Here is a 20969-nt window from a genome sequence, read left to right on the forward strand (position 1 = left end):
CCGGATGCCCCAAAACCATCTCTCCTCTACCCTAAAAATGTTTTGTCGTCACCAAGTTTTTCATCATCTTAGGTTCATAGGATAGAAAATCCATTGGAAAATAGAAAAAAGTTATCGGTGATGAGATAGACATGTGCATCACTTCTTGTAGGAAACAGATGTTGCTTGGTTTATTGTTTTCTTTTTCATCATTAGGTCCGGCCTAATATTTTGCTCTTTGATATGTGATGGAAGACATGAATCCACTATACAAAATCAAAGGGCTTTATATAGAAAAAAATTAGAAATCATGTCCTATAAAAATCGTACAAAACCACAGAAGGGCTTGAAAGTAGCATTCTGCGGTTTTATATTTCAACCTTGCGCGTGCTGCAACTGAACGTACATTACATACTCTTACGAAGTGCAACAGCTGTTCCACGGAAACGGAGACAAGCAACGCGATTCAGCCACATTTGCTGACATGGGAACGCGCCGTGGTTCACGGAAAACAGAGTTACAGAAACGACGCGATTCTGGCATTTGCTGACATGGGAACGCACTCCACCTCCACCTCCAGAAATTCAGGAGCGCCGCTTCCTTTCTCCGCGCCGTTCTTGCTCCGTTTGCGCGCGCAAACCCGCCCAAATTTTGGTCTCTTTCTGGAGGCAACAGGCAGAGGCAGGCTTGTCGTCCCGCTCCATTGAAATGATGGAACCAACTGCACTGCACTGTGCAGTTTGCCACCCACAGGACAGGAGCCCTCGTTTGTGCGTTGCTGTGATGGAATGCAAGTCCTAATACCAAGAACTACTCCGGTGACGAGCCACGTTACCGGAGAACGCACATGAGAATGGAAGCTAATCGCGCAACAACACGGCTAAAATCAAGACGCAGGGCACAAGAAGAGGGCACGTGAAATCGCATCGCCGTCGCAATTTTTCTTCTTCTTTTGCTTGCTTGCATAACATCTGGTTAACTAGCTCGCTCGCTCGCCTAAGGTGATATTAGTGGCCTCCTCGATTAGTCCGTTCCCCGTTCCTGTACCGCAAAAGCACTAGTAGTGGTAGCAGCTCCTATCTAATTTCTCTCTCGAAGCGGAAGGCCTCCACGCCGAATGCCGCCCGCCCGCCCGCATTTTGCGACGTCCGTCGCTTCGCTTCACTTGGCGGCGTAGCTGGGGATCTCGTAGATCTGGTGGATCCGCCAGATGTCGTCGTCGAAGACCGAGGGCTCGGCGGCGGCGGGGCCGACGCCGCCGACGGACAGGAAGTCCTCCTCCACGAACGGGAACCACCCCAGCAGCTTCTCCTCCTCCACCCCGAACGTCCACCACGGCGACCCGTCCATCTCGTCCCACTCAGCCGGCAGGCCGCACGCCACCTCCCCACCTCCTCCTCCGCCGGCGGCGACGCACACGTCGGGGACGACGGGCGCCATCTCCGCAGCAGGGGACGCTGCGGCGACGGAGGTGGCAGCAGCAGCGGCAGCGGTCGCGGCCACCGCGGCGGCATCGCGCGCCGCGGCCGTCTTCTTGCCCGCCGTCGCCGCCGCCTTGGGCTGCCGGGGCTGCTTCGCGCGGCGCTGCGGCTTCGGGTTGGGGTTGCTCCCGGCGGCGGCGGGGTCCTGCGGCTCCGGGTCCTGGGCCTTGGGGTTCTGCGCCCTGGTCCGCTTCATGGCGCCCGGCTAGAGTCCGGAGAGCCCTCCTCTGCTAGCTCTGGTGCAGGGGAGGCGGCGAGGGGAGAGTGAGAGCGCCGGGGGAGTGTGGGGGTGGGGCTGGGGTGATACGATGGTGCTTGGGCTTTGCGGCCCTTTTGTACTCGCAGCGGCGGGGCGGGGTTCGGGTCCGGGTCGTCCTTTTGGCGGTGCGGCGAGCCACTTGGTCGACACCGGTTCGGTTCAGCGGTGTGCTGGGCATTGCTGGCCTGGTCGCAGCGTGCACGCCGCCGCTACACAGCCGCCTTCAGCGCTGGCCGCGTGCGTACGCCGCACCGGGTCCATCCGTCGACCCGGCCCCGTGACGGCGACTCGGGTGGATGTGCATGCAACGCAACTGGGCCTGGTGGCGGCCCGCGCGGCGCGGCCGGCCACGTCGCTGTTCTTCTTGGCCTTCCGGTCCGGTCGACAAGGCGACGCATCGATGGCAATGGTAAATCGCGATCCGTGCATTCCGTGACAAATTCACCCTTTTGCTTGTGTCTAGTATGCTAGTACGAGTTATTGCACGTACGCATAGACGGAGATCGCGCCCGTGTTGCACGACATGTGCCGCCGGCGTGCGTCGCGCCGATCCCGTCGCGGCTCACGTGGAGGCGCCGGGGGCTCGGCTCGGGAAGGTGAGCGCCGAGGGCGGCGTGCATGTGCAGACCGTATGCCGACACCGTGAAGCATAATTAAGAGATCGGCGTCCAACAATGCATGCTACTATCATATCATCGTCTCATCTACTACTTACTAGAACCTGCAAGCGCCCGAATCCCACCGGTTTTCTACTATCATATCATTGTCTCATCTCATCATAATTAAATGTATCTAATAATAGCTCGATAACACTGGTTCGTACGTACTAGTACGTGTACTGAGCCGGTGGCGTGGTGCAGCGGTACCACCACCGGTCGTATCTCGGCATTAAAGCGATCGACGAGGGGGCTATTACTACTTTACTTTAAGGGGCCGACATGAGGCTGCCCGTATGTCGGCAAGTCCGAGAATACAGCAACTGGCCGACGGACTGAGCGACGTGGGGCTCGCTCAACTTGGCTGCTGCAACAAGTGGGCGGTGGCGCCTGTATTTTTATCGCGTCGATCCATCGTCGACGACGACGCCACTCTGTCCCAAGAAGATCCGGGGCGACAGCCGAGGCTGGGATTTGTCTTGGCTTCGGTCCTCCTGTTATGCTCTGGCATGGCGCGCAACTTGGGCGGTCCCGGGCGCGACTGGCCTGGTCGGCCCCGATGTGCCTTGCCTGCCTGCCGCGCCGGGGTGGTGGGCATGCGTCGGCGTCGCCTGCGCTGGGCCGCTCGCCTCATCGACCGGCCCGGAGCTGTCCAGCCTTTTTGCGTGCACGGAAGAATCAACCACACCGGTCCGTCGGGCGACGCACGGAAGAATCAACGAGACCGACATCATCGTCGCCCCGTTCCCGGCCCAACGCGTGCCCAACTTTTTTGCAACCTATGGTCGTAGCCAGGTATCTATCTCTCACCGTCTCCGGTCGGAATAAAAAAATATCTGTCACCGCCGGCCGGCGATGAGCGATGCACGGAAGAATCAACGGGATATCATCGTCGTCCCGTCCTCGGCGTGAATGACCTTGCTCGAGATATCTTGCCTCCTGGCCCAACGCGTGCCCAACCTTTCTGCTTTTGCAGCCTAGATTGTGGCCAAGCATCTCTCGCCGTCTCCGGTTGGAATAAGGAATGTCTATCCCCGCCGGCGATGAGTGCTACCCTTGCCTTACCTGGCGGTGGCGAGATATTTGGTGCATACGTGTTCGTCGTGTGCTATCGGGTGTGTTCCCGCAAACTGTACGCCTATCACCTGGGGCTCCATCTCATCGGCCAGAGCCTCTGGTGCGTGCAGATCTGCGATTCCGTGATGGAGAACATCGTCGTGGTGGACACCTAGCGTCTCGAACGATTCATCATGTACAAGGTCCGGGGATCTCTCAACCCTGCCAGTGTCCTGTGGACCGGGATCAAGATTGGCAATGCCCCCAAGCTAGAAGTGTTCGGGTACTTGGACTATCATCATAGTTACAAAAAAAAAAGAGTGACACAAGCGTTGTGTTCAAGCATCTCCAACAACAGCCCTATGATAGCGCAAAAAAAAAAGCTTTGAGTAAAATTGAAGGCACCGCAAAGTGTTTTTAGGGCAATCAGAAAACGTTCACCTCCAACAGTAGCCCTAAAATAGGGCACCACTGCTCCAACAATTGCTATAAAATAGCAACATTCAACGCTGAAATCGTGCAGGCGGTGGTTAGGGAGAGGTGGGTTGCAGCGACTGTTGTGGGAGATGCTCTTAAAACCCACTGGCAATTCAACTCTCATTTTATACAAATCCTTGTTTGTTATACATATTTCACTATACAAATAATGTTTAAAGAGGGACGAACGATAGGGAAGGTCAGGGAAAAGCCAATATCGTGATTCGTAGGTTGAACCACGCAGGAGCTATGGCACGGCTAATGTTCTTGTACGCTATCTGAAAATGCAACTAATCCTCGGGTGGTTTTGATAATTAATAACAACATATAAATCATTGATCTAATGCACATTGATAATAGATTTCAGAGAAGTTAAATGATTGGCATGGCAAAGACTAGTGGATGTGGACCCCTCAAAATGCTAAGGACAGAGATTGGCAAAGCTCCATGACTCTATATTTTTGGTTAAGTGATTCAAGATCACATTGAGTCCATAGGAAAGGCAATACTATCAGAAGAGGATGAGATTTTGATCATGAGTCAATTGCTCAAAATGCTTAATGATATTGCTCCAAAACTCTCAACTACTTCTCTACTTCACTCCTATCCAAAACCCTAAATATCCATCTCGGTCCCACCGAAACACTCCCATCTGGACCCACCGACATGAACCATACACTGCTTTACGCCAAACCTTAACACTTCGGTACAGTCGAAATGGATCCCAGTCTCACCGAGATGACCTGACCAAGTTTCCGTGATGAAGTTGCTTCATTTCGGAACCACCAAGATAAACCGATCAGAATTTCCGAAACGAGGTCTTGCCCTAGTAATTGCACTTCGGTCCCACTGAGATGTTCTGTTCGGTCTCACAGAAAAGCCTAACGTTCAAGTCTTTTGCACTAGTTGGTCTCACCGAGATATTCATGTCGGTTTCACCGAGTTGGGTCAAAGACTTGCAACGGTTGGATTTTTTATGTTGTCTATTTATCCCCCTCCACCACCATCTACTCAGAGAGAGTGAGCCATTAGAACGAACCACAACTTTCACTACTCATTTTCTGAGAAGAGAACCACCTAGTTATGTGCTGAGATCAAGAGATTCCAATCCAAACCATTCGAACCTTGATTTCTAGCTTTTTCCAAATTGCTTTCCATTCATTCCTCCCATCCACCAAAGCCAAATCTTTGAGAGAGCGTTTGAGTGTTTTGAAGACTATCATTTGAAACACAAAGAGCAAGGAGTTCATCATCAACAACACCATTTATTACCTTTTAAAGAGTTATGTCTCCTAGATTGGTTAGGTGTCACTTGGAAGCCTCCTAGAGATTGTGGAGTTGAACCCAAGGAGTTTGTAAGGGCGCCTACTTCGTGAAGATCTATCCGAGTGAGACTAGTCCTCGTGGGCACAGGCCATGATGAAATAGACAAGGTTGCTTCTTCGTGGACCCTTCATGGGTGGAGCCCTCCGTGTACTCGCGCAACCATTACCCTCCGTGGGTTGAAGTCTCCATCAACGTGGATGTACGATAGCATCACCTACTGGAACCACGACAAAAATCATCGTGTCTTGATTGCGTTTGAAATCTCCGATCTCTCCTTTACATTCATATGCAAAGTCTTTACTTTCCGCTGCACAACTCTTAGACTTGCATGTGTTGGGTGTACTTGACTTGGTACAATTTCTAAAACTTGCGTACATCTAAAATTGAGAAAAGAATAAGTTTTTATTTGGTCAAGTAGTCTAATCATCCCCCCTCTAGACATACTTTCAATCCTACAGTATGACACCTTAGTTGACCTAAGCGTCCCTTGTAGTCCTTGTGTTGTGTTGGCTTGCTCTCTTGTGCCTTGGTTTTGCCGTGGATGCAGCTGGGCCTGATAGGATGGACGCAACCGATGTGGTAGTGGAAGTAGTAGAGGTCCTAACACCCCTCCTACCTTGAAAGGCGAAAGCCAACTTATTCCCAAGTCGCCGCTGTCGAAAAGCACCGGCAGATGTCATCTTCTCCTTCCCATGAATCAACATGTGCCAAATCACCCAACCAATGATTAAGGACTTGAGCAATACGTTGTGTTATTGGTGTGATGCCAGTTGCGGTCAAGAACCTCCGCGGGAAAGCCAAATGTCATTAAGAGCGGGAAGCACACTAGATATCAATGACACATGAAAGACATGGTGAACAAATGATGTCTTACGAGGTTGCGTTTTTTATGTGATGCACTAGACCACTTTATCAGGGCCGAAAGTAGCGGAGTGAAAGTTGATGATTGCGGCGCTTTACCAACGGCAGTTGGATATATGGTTGTAGCTTAAGGAAGAACATGTCACCCCTTGAAAAGGAGCGCTTAGTGTGATGTTTGTCAGCTTGAAATTTCATGCGATGCCGAGCAACGTTGTAACTGGAACTGGGGGAGTTCTAACATATTGATGCATTCTTGAAGCCACTCTTGGAACTCTGGAACAAAGCACACATCAGAACTGTCAATTCCCAAGCATTGTGGCTCATGCCCATATAGGACCTTGAACGTAGACATGCCCAAAGCTGAGTGATAGCTGGTATTGTACCAAAACTCTACCAATACCAGCAAACTACTCCATTTCCTAGGAACATCGCCCCAAACATTTGTAGCTAGATATTATTGCTAGGACGTCACCGCAAAGTTGTTTCAATGGCACCCCTAAAAGAAGCTCCTTGGATTCAGACGTTGCTGCCAACCAATGTCCAAATCCATCCTTGAAACTTAGTGTAGATCTTCTTATTGTGGGTGTAATATTTTTGTTGTCTTGCCCCCTCCCCCTCCCCTCCCCCCCCCCCCCCCCTTCCCAACACATATGTAATGGAAATCCTAAAATCACATAAGCAGATTAATTTATTTTTTTCACCTGCACACATAGGCTTTTAAGAATCAATGTGCATGTGCTTGGGAAAGTCTATAACAATTGACATACGTGATTATGTGTCGCTGGTAGTGGCCCAGAGCATGCACCTCGACTGAAGGACCTCCTAACGGGCTTACCACTTTACAGGTACACTGTTTTTTACATCTAGAAAACGAAATATATTTTCTAAAAAAACAACATATACATTCCAATATTTTTCTAAAAAAATAAATGTAAAAAATGTTTACATTTGTTTAAAAAGATTTTTTGTAATTGAAAAATATAATTACACCTTTTAAAAAGTTCATATAATTTTTAAAAGGGTTTACTCATTAAAACATTAATATCATTTCAAAACCTATTCGTGTTTTTTAGGAGATTTTTTATTTACAAATATTGATCTATTTCATAAAAGTGTTCATTTATTTTAAGAATGTCCAGGTTCAGAATATTTATGAATTTTAAAAAGTGTATGTGTAATCGTAATTCTTAAAAGTGACCCTGTCCTTCAAACAATCCTTGTATAATTAAAAAATTGATATTCTTGTAATTTAGAAAGTCTTCCTGCAATTTTCTAAAAAAATGCACACATTGTGTTCGCAAATGAAAACTGCGCACATATTTGAAAATTGTCTATACATTCACCGTGTTCTGTATGGAGTATAATGCAAAGGTATATTGTTTGAAGGAAAAGGAAAATGAAGAAAGATGGACCGTGGTAGGTAGGTTGGAATTGTGACGGGGGTCTCGCTGTTCCCGGTGATGGGCTGGGTTCTGTTTCTTACGTGGGCCGCCGCGGTGGTGTGACGCGGACTGCAGTTTTCGGCAGACTGGTGGAGAAAAATTCCCTTGCTCGCCTCCTCTTCCGAAGTTCCGATCCGCTCGTCTCCGTTGCTCGAGGCCCCGCGTTCATGGAGGACACCGCGTGCACGTGGATCGTTCCGTGGGGGCATGTGGCGTCTGTGATGATATAGTGCTCGGACAGGTGATCCAGTGCTTGAGAGCAAACCCACTGGCCACGGTGCGCCGTCGAGGAGAGGGAGCACTCAGGCATTCTGCGCGGCGACTTATAAAGGTACTTGGTTCTTGTCCATCCTTTGCTCCTGGCCGATGACGATGATCTTTGCGCAGACCGTGTCCATCGCGTCGGCAGCTGCCGCGCGAGCCACCTGTTCGACGGAATGGCTGGCAGCAAGAACGTGTATGTGGCTGGCGGCAAGGACTGCTTCGAGGATCTCCCGGAAGGTCTGCTCGAGCTGCTGCTGCTCGTTCATTCCACCGCGGGATGTCGCGAGGACGTCCGTGCTCGCGCGCCGCTGGGGCAACCTCTGGAAGTCCATGCCAACCCTGATCTTGCCTCATTCGCTCGAAAGTGCCAAGGCCCTCAACAATTTTGTTAGCAAGCTGCTCGAGTGCCGTGATCAAAGCTCACCTCTTCGTGAATGTGATATGACTTGCTTTAGGGATGATGATTATGTTGGGATACTCTGCCATGATGGGATACTTTGCTATGTTGAATCTTGGGTCCTGTATGCTGCCTCGTGCGAGTGTCGGTCCTTCGAGTTGCAATCACGGGTCCTGATCGTATGCCTTTGAAGCTATCCAACAACAGCGTCGTATCCCAGCAGCTGACAAGGTTAGAGCTTTGCCGTGTAGAGTTTGGCGAAAACCCTCTAGATGTCTTGACCTGTCAGGCGCTAGAGGTGTTAGAGATAGAAAAGTCGTATGTCAACCTTGGCGATGTCTTTTCTAATTCTTTACGTCATCTGAAACTAAGAACATCGAGACTGTATTCCACACACACACACATAAACCACGGAATCGCCTTTCTGCTCCAGGTCTTGGAGAGGCGTGATTCTGGACCATGGTTCCGCCGAACCTATGGTCGACGCCGTACGATTCAACATCCTGCTACATATGGATGCGCGTCATACATTATTTAACATGCAAACAGCTCCCATCATGCATTTTTTAATCAATCATGCACGGATCCTTATAAAAAGTGTCCAGAGATCAATGGTGTCGAGCGTAGGTTTGGCTGAACCATGGTTCCGTATAACATTTTCGCAGGTCTTGTTACCTTTGAACTGGCTGACTGTTATGAGTGGACTACGTTGCTTGAGAGTCTACCATCATTGGTAAGATCATTTATCAGGATTCACCTCTGTTGCGAAGATGCTTGTTATTGTGAAAAGTACCTTGGGGATTGTGGTAAGGAGTCATGTGACGGATGCTACGGGGAAGATGATCGCTTTGTGCTTTTTGAAGGTTTGTCCGGCGCGACGAATTTGGAGCTGATAAGTGATTGGTCTTTGGTATGTTTGCTCTTTTGCCGTCTTCTTGTGTTGATAGCCATCCAACATCGCATCTTTGTATCAGATATAAATAAATCCAGCTATAATGTTAAACTTGCTCCTAATGTCCAATTGCTTGTTTTTCACGGATCCACTCTTTTTAGCCAGCATGTTTCTATCCAGACATCTCCTAAAATTTGGTTGTGAAGATGGTAGTACATTATAAATTGTTGCTAGCTGATACTTCGGACATCATACTATACGGAAGCATACAAGTAAGATTATTTTATGAGCTATGCTAGTTTTTGCTAACACTTTACATGGTATGTCTTAATATATGTTTCTTTTCTGAGTAAACTAAAAACTTGTAAAACTGTAATGTGTAACATTCTATCTGCCCACAATTGATTTACCTGAGAAATAAAAAGTCATTAAATCATTTTTTAAGTCGCCGAGGGATTTTCTGTCCACCTGAATGTGTACAGCACCGCGGACGCAAGCCTCGAATGCGGGCGGGCTGTGTGGTGACAGCACCACCTTGCCAACCGAGCTACTTCTGAATTTACTTAATTATTGTTTCCTATCCTCTGCAACTTTGTTTTTCAGTTTTTCAGGAAGGACTTGAAATGGTGCCCTATTTTTGGCAAGCTAAAAAACTGTGTTGCTCAATGAATGGTGCTTGACTGCTAACTTCACTGGACTAGTTTACTTTCTTGAGCACTCAACAATTCTAGAAAAGCTTACCCTTCAACTTCACTATGACAAGGTACATGATTTTTCATATATGATATCTTTTGTCGTTCAAGGTGCCATGTAGAGCTGATTAGCAAAATCTTGTTCATGACAGGATTTTGACAGTGGATCAAGTGAAAGCTACAACCCAATGGAATCTTTCTTGGTGTCGAAGCATCTCAAGGTAGTTGAAATCCATTGTAGCAAGGAGGATGAAAGGATTTGTCAAATTGTGAAGATGCTTGGTATTCATGGAGTAACTCCTGCCCAAATTAGCATCCAACATGATTCTTATCATTCTTCCTGTACGTATCTGTTACTACAATTCACCGATGCTTATGTAGTCCACATGTGTGAGTGAAATCAAAAAGTAAACCTTAAATATATTTAAAATTTGAAAACTAGACATTGAACTATTTGTAAATATAGGAGTCGGAAAGTTCAACTAGAATGTTATCACATCCACTTTACATGTTATACTGAAAATGTGATTTGGTCAAAGCAAGTGGAAAGGTAAAATAAGCAAATAAACAATGTGAGGCATTTTCACTATTTAGTTGAAATGGATCATTTAACAGCTCATCCTTCCTGTGTCTGCATAGCGAGATCAAGCTGTATGTTTATCGAGTCTTCCAAACAATTTCTTTTGCTGTATTTGCCACTCGTTATTCAATCGTACCTTCTCAAAAAATTTAGTCTCTACTTGCATCTGCTCACTGTGCCTTCTATGGTTTACTCAGGTTTCAGTTTCGAGCAGCGGAAGTAGATCAGATGGTCCACCATTCCTGGTTGTTCAGACTTCCATGTCCCTTAATTAGTCGCAGGGTTCAGCTTCCTTCCGAGGTTGCTGCAATTTGTCTACCTGGATCGTGTGCCTTACTCTGTTCCATTCATAAGAAGTTTGAACTCCTGTCGAGATGCAATGTTGCACTTTTGCCCATTTGCTGAACTTGTGGCCTCAACTGGTTTACCTTTTGAAGACCTATGATCTATTTATACATTTCAGCAACCTTGTATCTAGCTTAACTTATGCAATGTGGTCCTCGTTTTGCTATATCAGGTTTGGTCGGCTGCATGAGATCTGACTGAGATTGATGTGAATACCATTAGCTATATAAGAAGTTCAACACTTCCATTTGTGACCATTATAATACCAAGGTTCAATTAGTCTACTCCATTTTCTGCTAAAAATGATCAATGTGGTACCCGTTCTGCTATATCAGGTTTGGTCGCCCTTGAGCTCCTCTGACCCCAGCCCCCTTCTCTGTTCGTACCATATTTTTTCTTGGCAGCGATCTGGCATTGGGTGTCTTTGTTCATAGGCAGCAGAGCACACTTCGTTATATTTTTGTGGAGTATTGAAGGCTGGAAATTATGACGTGTTCAGAAATTGTGGGAGCTGACAGACAAGAATCTGGTTTCATTCGTATTTTTCATGCTCTGCTATTCGGTGCAGGGTATTTCTAGAATTTTTTCGCATTTTCTTTATGGGGTGCGATGGAAGGTGTGTCTGACATTCTCTGTGTTCGTTATTTCTTGCTTCTAGAGTGAAGAAGGGTTTGAAAACTTGAGACAGCTGCTACGCTGTTTGTTCAGAAGTCAAGAATATTATTGGACTTTGATAAATATTATTAGGACTTCGTTGGCTGCACCTTGATCTTGGTGTACATATGCGTCTTCTGAATTTTATCTGTGGCGGTTCTAAATACGCATGAATGATGACTTGGAAAGTGTTATGTGTCCTTCTGATTTTCTCAGAAAACAAGTGCCGTGAGGATATCCAACTGTTATTCAAAATCTGAACTATACTTACACTGTTATTCATAATTTGAACCAGCTTATTTAGAACGGTGTGCACTAGCAGTCCGTAGAATTCAAGGAATAGAAGTCTTTGATATATCTGTCCGATGTGGGTATTGTTAACAACTATGTTCTGAATGAAGTTTGCAGATTATTGGAATATAGCACTAACAGTCTGTGAAATATATCAGTTATCATGGCTTACAGAATAGAAAATTTCAGTCTTAGCTTTTCATAATGGATTTTGAATCTTAGTTCTTTTTTTGAACTGTTTTACTCCCTCCGATCCATATTACTTTTTTTTTAGAAAAGGAGGATGACCCCGGCCTCTGCATCTAGGAGATGCATACAACCACTTTATTGATTATTCTCGATGACCTTACAAAGTATTACAACAATGTGCCTGAATCCACCATCTTGGCAACACATGCCGCTACTCCTATCCAAAATGATGAAGGGGTGCTAGCTGGGCCACTACCCAAACCACTCACCTAAGCCTAACATCAAAAGCCGGAAGCCGAAACATATTCGGAAGCCCCAGCCGAGCCACATACCGGGTCTGGGACACAATCCGGTCAGACACACTCGTGTGTCGTCGCCGCCATCTTCCACAAGTCCGTCTTCAGGTCATATTGAGGCTTCTACCTTGTCTGGCCACTCAGCCATCGACGTCACCATGACGCCAGACAGCAACCTCCTCCTGCGCGAGTCCATCTCTGCGCATCAGACGCCGAGTCTCAACAGCACCACGCCGCCGAGATCCGCCACCTTCAATGGGAAAGATGAAGCACCGCTCTACCAAATCGCCGTCCTCTAGTCCCTCGAGCCCGTGTGCATCTCCAAGAATGACGCCCCCATGGGGGAAAACGACACCAGAGAGCCGCCGTCATCCGATCTACTGATCTAGGGTTTCCCCCGGAGATAGCAGAGAGTGGCCTTGAACATCTCCACGACGATGCCTTCAGGAAGGGAACGGCGCAGACAGCGTCGCCATCGCCGGCCTTGACACTAGCCAATAGCAGGTTTTCACCTAGATCTGATCGAAAACCTCCATCTCTCGTGCACGGGTCGCCGCCGTTCTTGCCGGGATCTGGATGATCCCGCTTGGCAGATCTCAGCACGGAGAAGCCCCCCCACCGAGACCCGTCGGCCGAGCAGGGGAGGCCGAGGCTGCGCCCACAGGTCAGATCCGCGATGGATCCAAGCCCGCGCCACCGCCCCGGAGTCAGCCCGGCGCGCAGCCGCCACCGCCTGCCGAGGCTCGCCGCCGCGTGCCCCGCGCCCCGCCACCGCTCGCCGAGGCCTGCCGCCGCAGGACACCGCCGCCTGCCGCCTAGATCCGCCGCCCGCGGAAGAAGGGGGGGGGGGAGAGGGAGTCCCCCCGCCGCCGTCGTCTGCCACGCGGATTTCACCCGGCGGCGTCACCCGGCGGCGGCGCGAGGAGGGGAGAAGGAGAGGGCGGCGGCGGTGGGTAGGGTTGGAGGCCCCCGAGTCGCCCAGGGCGGGGGCGACGCGAGGGACGAACGCCTGCTCGGCTGGTCTGGTACAATAGTAGGGAGTGGCTCTTCTTAGCAAAAAATTCCGCGAGTTTTACTGGATGATGAGAATGTTTACATGCATCATTACAGTTTCTTGTGGCACACTGAGCCAAATATGCCTACCAGCACCTGGAGACAAAGAAAATCTAGCAAGCTTGTGAGCTTCAAAATTTTAATTCCTTTATTCATGAACATAGGCAATTAGGCATGCTTCAAGGGATTGCGTGCTTGTCTCACATTGATTTCTTAGACCACCTGAAGCCAGTCAGAAGCGATGTACAATTTCCGTAGCAACAAATCCTCAGCCAAGGCAAGGACCTTGGTGCGGGCGAGTGCTTTTAACACTGGAGCATCATTGATCCCATGAATACAGCCGATGAAGCTCCAAAAACTGTGACCAAGTGATCTCTACGCACCGCCTCAACAGCCCCAAAATCATCGATTCTTGAGACGGCTGCATAATGCATATGCGTTCAACTTTGACATTCCAACAGTAGATGGTAGCCATTCTTGATTCGTAGGCACCGCTGCTCTCATCCGAGGGAATGATGCATTGGAGATTTGCAGAAGAAGTGCCCACAGAATAAGTAGCCCACTAGTAGCGAGCGCGACTGCACGGGACCTCCTATTTCGCGCATTGTGCGACGCTAGTGTTGGTTCTTATTTGGCGCCTTAAGTGTTGGTTATAGTGCTTCTGGTAAAAGGCACACCCCCTTCCAACAAAAGCGAGTTTTGTTGTAACGTGTCGCTCATGTAGAGATCGTACTTTCTCGTTTGCATAACATTATACACATTTATATCGTTAGTTTTTTTCCTCACCCATTTTGGGAACCTTCAAGAAGATTCCACTACTGTTTTAGCGGTTTTTCCTAGGACGGGTTTTGTTTGTTTTTCCCTTCTTTGTTTTCTTTTTCTTTTTCTTTTTTTGCAAAAAATCATGAATTTATTCAAATTCTTAAACTTTTTAAACTTCATGAACTTTTTTTGACATCCGTTAAATTCATAAACTTTTTCGAAATCCAAGAACTTATTTTTCCAAATAGGCAAACTTTCTTGAAACCCACAAACATTTTCCAAATTCACGAACTTTTTTAAGTATGCAAAGTTTTTTAAAATTCATAAACTTTTAAAAAATTGTTAAAATATAAAATTGGCAAATTTATTAAAACTGCAAACTTTTTTCAAATTCATGAACTTTTTTGAAACCTGTGAATCTTTCCAAATTTGTGAGCTTTTTTCCAATTCATGAAAAAAAATCAATTCACAAGATTTTCAAAAATTGCAAGGTTTTTTCCAATTCATGATTTCTAAAAAATTTAGTGTACACATTATTTTAAAACTATATATATAACTGATGCCCATGTCAGTACAGTAGGAAATAGTGAACGGGGAGGAAAAAACCAACGAACCCGTGTGCAAGTGAACAGGGGCGAAAGAGGGAGAGGTGGCAATAATGGGCCGCGGCCAACTATGTAACTAAGTGACCACCGCCGGCGGCCTTGTGTGGGGCGAGGCAGACCTGTTTGTTTTTCTTTTTTTTTCACCTCTTTTTCATTTTGGCTTCTTTAAAAAATATTCATGACTTTCAAATTTTTTTCTCAATTTCTAAAAAAATGCTTAAAAAATAGGATATATTCTGATTTCAAACAAATGCTCCAAAATTTGGTAAAATGTTCAAATTTTGTAAATGTTTTAAATTTGTAAAAATGTTTGAGAATTCACAAAAATTCACAAAATTCATAACATGTCCACGGATTTAAAAATATTCGAATGTTGCAAAAACGTTAGATTCAGAAAAATGTTCATTAATTCAAAAAAGGTTCCCAAATTCTAAAAATGTTCATAAAATTAAAAACGATTCTTGGATTTCCAAAAATATTCACGAATTTGGAAAATGTTCTCGGATTTCAAAAAATTATGAAGAATTTGAAACTTATTCTTGTATTTTTAAAAAATCATGGATTTGGAAAGTCACAATTTAAAAAATTTGCATATAAACTTGAAAAATAGGGCGCAATTTAAAAAAAGTCATGAACTTGAAAAAATATCACAAATTTGGAAAACGAATTGCGGATGTGAAAAAGTTCATGTGTTTGAAAACAACTCCAGATATGTGGGAAAAGTAAAATGGAACAAACAAGAAAAGGAAGAAGTAAGATTTTTTTTTTGAAAAAATGGTTCTAGGAATAACCCGGAACGTTCCCAAACCGGTGGGGAGAAAAGACCGGTATGGGTCGGCCCGTAGAGAGCATGAGGCGTGTGGTATGCCACTGTCAGTACTATGCACCGAATAGGACCGGCCAGCACGATTACAACTCACAAGCGATTAGCTAACGGGTAACCTGTGCTTCCATGAGAGAAGTACAATTATGCTTCAACTAGAAGCACAACTGTGTTTTCATGAAAAAGGAGAAGCACAACTTGTGCTCCTCGAAAAGATAAAAACTGATATTGTAGTTCCATGAGAAGCACACTTGTGCTTCCCCGAAAAAGAAAATGACAACCATGCTTTCGTGTTCCATTTTTTCGTTTATTTTATTTTCATTATTTTCTGGGTTTCATTTCTTTGGTTTTTTAAAGAAATTCGACGGAACCTATTAATAGGGGATCTAATTTCTAAGATCTGGACGTGAGAAATCCAAAAACAAAAACAGTTTGTAATTTGGACGCATTGTTCATGAGATAAAACATTTTGAAAGAAATGAATTTATGAAAATTAAGAAGAAAGTCCGAGATTGCGATAAGTGACGCACATGTAGTGTGTCACTTGTCAACACCAGAGAAATGTGAAAATGATCATTGCAAAGGGTACCTCTTAATTAGTGATTTCAGTATAACTCACTTACTGCGAGACATTGGGAGGGTCATCAATAGTGTTCCTTTAATGGGCTGGCCCATTACACTTTAGCACTGATTCTCTCTACCAATGTGTACGTTTTGCCCTTTTAAAACCATGTAGTGCAGATATGTACTTCCTCCCGTCATTTTTACTACGCGTATTAGATGTGTGCCAAGTCAAACTTTGCAAAGTTTGACCAAATTTATAGTAAAAAAATATAAACATCTACAATATCAAATATATGTACCATGAAACTTCATTTCATGATGAATCTAATAATACTGATTTGGCATTGTGAATGTTGATATTTTTTCTATAAGTTTGGTCAAAGTAGAGATAGTTTGATTTCGGACAAAACTTATATGCAGACTAAATAGGACCGGAGTAGCACTGGTTCTCCTCTATGAACTGCACTACTGCTTTTAGTTCTTTATATTTTGAATTTTTTCATGAAATGTAAAAATGTTCAAGCAATTTAAAAGTTGTTCCTGTGGTTCAAAAAGTGTCTGTGATATCTAAAAAATATTCACACGTTTAAAGTGTTCTTATGAAATTTTTAAAAATATTTGTGAAAACGTAAAAAAATCACGTAATTAAGGTTTTAAATTCAAGTCCCATATTCGGTCACGTTCGTGTTTAACAGTCTTGCTCCCAACGTGGTGAGGCATCTCACATAACAATGACTATGTCATGTTGATATGAGGGTGGACTAAAATTTCATCATTTATATCCGCACAAGCATTGAACAGGTATTTTATTATTATTATTATTATTATTATTATTATTATTATTATTATTTATGTTGATGCAAATGTATTTTTTTGCAAAATTTTTGCTATTTATTATTACCCTTTAGTTTGCTCGCAGGTACTTTATAGCCTCTAGGTAGATACACATGGTTATATAGTTGCTTGAGTATTCTTTACCTGAACATGCGTTTTAGGGGGTGAAATATGTCTTCCTGAATAGCGCTCTGTATTGGGACTCCTTGCATTTTGTAATCATGAGAAATCGATCATAATTTGTACTATGAATATCTTATGGGTATACAAGGAAAGTTTTATAATTGTCTTTAGTGCCATGGCCGTCTGGCCATCTGCGCCATTGGCAGGGAGAGAAGGCACACCACGCGGGAGGATGAGGTGGGAGATGAAAATTCCCCTCCCACCTGAGCGGTTGGCGAATAGAGAGTGCTCCAAACCATAAATTATGGTGATCTGGAGCCGAACAACGACTTTGTTAGAGCGGTCTTTTCCCCGAGAATCCTTATGTAAATGGTTATTATGGCACTCAATATAGTGACTCTAATAGAATTTCTCTTAGAGTCGCCATACTGGCCCCATCACCATAATAGTTGTAGATATGGTGATTCTTGCAAAAAAAGAAAGCACTCTAGCTAACAGACTTGTTATAATTTATGAAGGGTCCTCCATATTTGACCTCTTAGCCTTCATACGTAGCATCTCGGGGCCAATGTTTGGAGTGCACTCCATATGACAGTTGTGTGTGCGCGCGGAGGAAACATTACGTGATCTCCACCTCACATGGGGATATTAGAGAGATTAAAAAAACTTGTTTTATTCCGAAAATGCTAAATGCAGGACGAGCTCCATGAAGCATTTTATTTAAAAAAAAATGAAAATCACATTTTGAAGTTTCAAAAAGTTCTAAAAAAAGCACACACATTCATATGGATATATATACTACATGTGTTAAAATTTGAAGATAGCATACAATATGGTGAGAGCTACAGAAAAAAGACAAAATCATGATTTTAAAAATGATGAACCGTATGTGCACTGCTCACTTAAAAAATGCACGAAATTGTCTTCTTTGTGTAGCTCTGACCATAATGTATTTCAATGTCAAACTTCATACACATGTAAAACACATCCATATAAACATGTATGCTTTTTTTTTCCCAGATTTTTTTGAAACTTCAAAATGTGATATTTGTTTTTTTTCTTTTTCAAAACAACGAGCTCCACGGAGCTCGTCCACCAAAATGCACTACTCGTTTTATTCACAATTTGGTCTCAAAATATGGAGTCTCTTAGTTTGCGCATCACCTTGGCAACCTCCACACTCAATATCTATACAAAAACAGTCAATATATGACGACTCTACTAAGCCTGCTCTTAGCATCTCCCAGGAACGGTGCTACTTGTTGTCTACGATGCCAAGTGACAGTGACACCACATAATTTGGATTAGCAGCACTATTGTGTTTGCGTTTAACTGTGGTTTGTTTACATATACCCACATGTATATAGCTTTGACATCACTAGCACCGCCACTGGCATCTCCTACGCTTATATCCGCCCACACGATAGTGTGAGGCCTAGAGAACAATGTATTGCACCAGCACGCATATGCCCGTGCCCATGTCGGACAAAATTACTGTTACGACCTAAAAGACTAACAAAATCTTGATTTGACCTCGTTTAAAAATATTCAATTTTGACCTCTTTGGGTGACGCCAACATCCCTGGCGTCTGGCCCCTGGCCCGCACTGCCCGCCTGCCCGTTGACCTACTGACGTGGCAAAGGGGCCAGACGCCAGGAACCCTGGCGTCTGGCCCTGGTAACTGGATAACCCCACGGGCCCATCCCACTCATCCCCAACCTCTCCCTGGCGGCGGCCGAAGCAAGAACAAAGAGTTCTTTCTCTCTCGCCCCTCTTCTCCCTCACACCAAAGCCCCCCTTGATCTACTCCATCCTCCACCCAAATTTGTGGATCTGAGGCCCCCAAGCATCCTTGAGGTATTCTCCCCTTTTCCCTCCAATTTGTTTTGGTTTTCCCCTCTCTTTTTGGATGCATTATTTCACAATAGGTGATGTTACATGAGTAGATATATTCTTTGTTCTAGGAATATGTTTGTAGTTGGTAGATGATTATGTAGATAGTGTAGTTGGTAGATGTTTGTATTTTTCCACCAATAGACTTAGTTTGTGATTTTTTTTGAATTATAGATGATGTATGCATGTGCTACTAAATTAGCTATATGTTGAATATATAGATGTCATAATATTTGTTTGAATCTGAGAAGAATATATTGGTTAAGCAAATATATTTAGAAAAATATTATATGTGTGAAGTGGTATGACAATATAGTTGAATATATAGATGGCATAATATTTTTTACAAAAGAGATGATGAAATTTGATGATTATGTGTGACATGATTTAAGAGAAGAAAATTTGGAGAAATTTTGCATATATAGATTGCATATGAAGAAATTTTGCATAACTTGGAGAAGCAAATTCTACCGTTTGTAATTGTAGTTCATGTTGTGATTTGTTTGGTAGGATGGCGGATGATGATGGACCTTGGTCTGGCGGATTAATCGATGAGTGGGATAAGGAGCATCGTGCTCGTGCCATTGAGAAGGGAGAGGTAAGAAGCAAGACTTATCAATTTTCGTTGTTTCTCATTTGTGTTCTTGTATTGATTAAAACATTACTTTATTTGCAGCTTGTAGTTGCTATGCGCATGAGGGGTCATTCCGCTGATGACTTTACTTACGACCCGCGGTACGAGCCTTACATTCGGAGATTGGTTCTTCTCCCATTCGTGTTGTAGTTTATGCGACGCGCTCAGCCGGTGAACCACGCGGCGCTGACCGCACTTGTGGATCGTTGGAGGCCGGAGACTCACTCGTTCCACCTTCCATTTGGGGAGATGACGATGACCCTTGAGGACATGGCTATGATAAGCGGCCTTCCTATCAACGGACAAGCTGTTATCGGTCATGTCAGTGCCGTTAATTGGCGAGAACGGACTGACATTTTAATTGGTGTTCAGCCCGACGCCCCTGAGGAAGGCAAGGCCGATACCGCGAGAGTGAGGCATTCTTGGCTAAAACTGGTCAGAGGAAACACCAATCCGTGCCCTCATGATGCAAATGACGTGGTTGTGCAGCAGTACGCGCGGGCCTATCTATGGTATGTACTAACCAAGGTAGTCTTCTCAGATGCAACCGAGAACTCGGCCCTCTGGATGTTCCTGGAGCTACTCAATAACTGGGATACCAGTATAGCTGGGGTTCGGCCGCACTAGCATATTTGTATCGTCAGGTAAGAGATATTTGCAACCATTTAACTTGCATTTGTCATGCACCTCCATATCTAACATGTTTGTTTGATTGCAGCTTGACTTGGCGTGTCGCAGGAAGGGAGATACATCCTCATTGGCTGGGTTTGTTTGGAGCCTATCCGTGTGGATGTGGGAGCGGATCCCGGTTGGATGGCCCGATATCAAGAACCCCAACATGGCAAACCCACGGGGTAATCATGACGGTATGCATGATGATGATCCATATCGGCGCCCTACGCTTGCTTACTATTGGGAACAAGTGACAATGTACACAGGAAGCTCGCATGTGCGATATAAGTGCTATATGAACGAGCTGGACACCTTGACTGCTGAGCAGGTATAGAGAAGTTCGATGAGGCCAAATTTAGTCAAGAATGAAACTTGTATCTAACAATGTATCTCTTTGTTTTGCAGGTACATTGGTTGCCTTATATGGAAGATCGTGACTATGATCTTAATGAGATGTGCACGCGTGATAGCCATCTTTGGCGGGCAAGGTGCCCAATGATATGCTTCTTCGCAGTCGAGTGGCACTTTATAGACCGTGTGGCAAGACAATTTGAAAGAAGATAAGGTATTCCAATTGAGGAGAGCAACGAGGAAACGCTATCTTTGCATCGGTGAGCAAGCATGCCTTGAGTATGTAGTAGATCATTGAATAAGTCTATGTTTGCTAATGCTTTGTCCCGTGCATCATTTGTAGGTTCGATCGAAGGAACAATTAGGATATATCAGATTGGGCAAACAAACACCGTGCGTGGATAGAAATTTGGAATCAAAGAGACACGTTAGTGCAATCAGAGAATACACCTCACAATTAGTCAGCATATCTGAAGTATCAAGTGTGGTATGCGGATCGTTACCGGTTAAAGCTAAA

At 45.0% G+C, this 20969-nt stretch overlaps 1 protein-coding gene across 1 annotated transcript; it reads right to left on the bottom strand.

Moving 5' to 3' along the window:
- Nucleotides 1-907: 907 nt before the first annotated feature.
- On the bottom strand, nt 908-1779 carry LOC125547701 (uncharacterized). Its single transcript, XM_048711501.2, has one exon. It carries the CDS (start codon nt 1654-1656, stop codon nt 1141-1143), a length of 516 nt encoding a protein of 171 aa, XP_048567458.2. The 5' UTR covers nt 1657-1779; the 3' UTR covers nt 908-1140.
- Nucleotides 1780-20969: the final 19190 nt, after the last annotated feature.

This window comes from Triticum urartu, chromosome 3A, assembly GCF_056163025.1.
Source record: "Triticum urartu cultivar PI428250 chromosome 3A, HENAU_Tu73, whole genome shotgun sequence".
Classification (NCBI taxonomy): domain Eukaryota; kingdom Viridiplantae; phylum Streptophyta; class Magnoliopsida; order Poales; family Poaceae; genus Triticum; species Triticum urartu.

Bases quoted from the DNA above. Each gene is read 5' to 3' on its own strand.
- LOC125547701 (XM_048711501.2), bottom strand. From the start codon at position 1,656: ATGAAGCGGACCAGGGCGCAGAACCCCAAGGCCCAGGACCCGGAGCCG.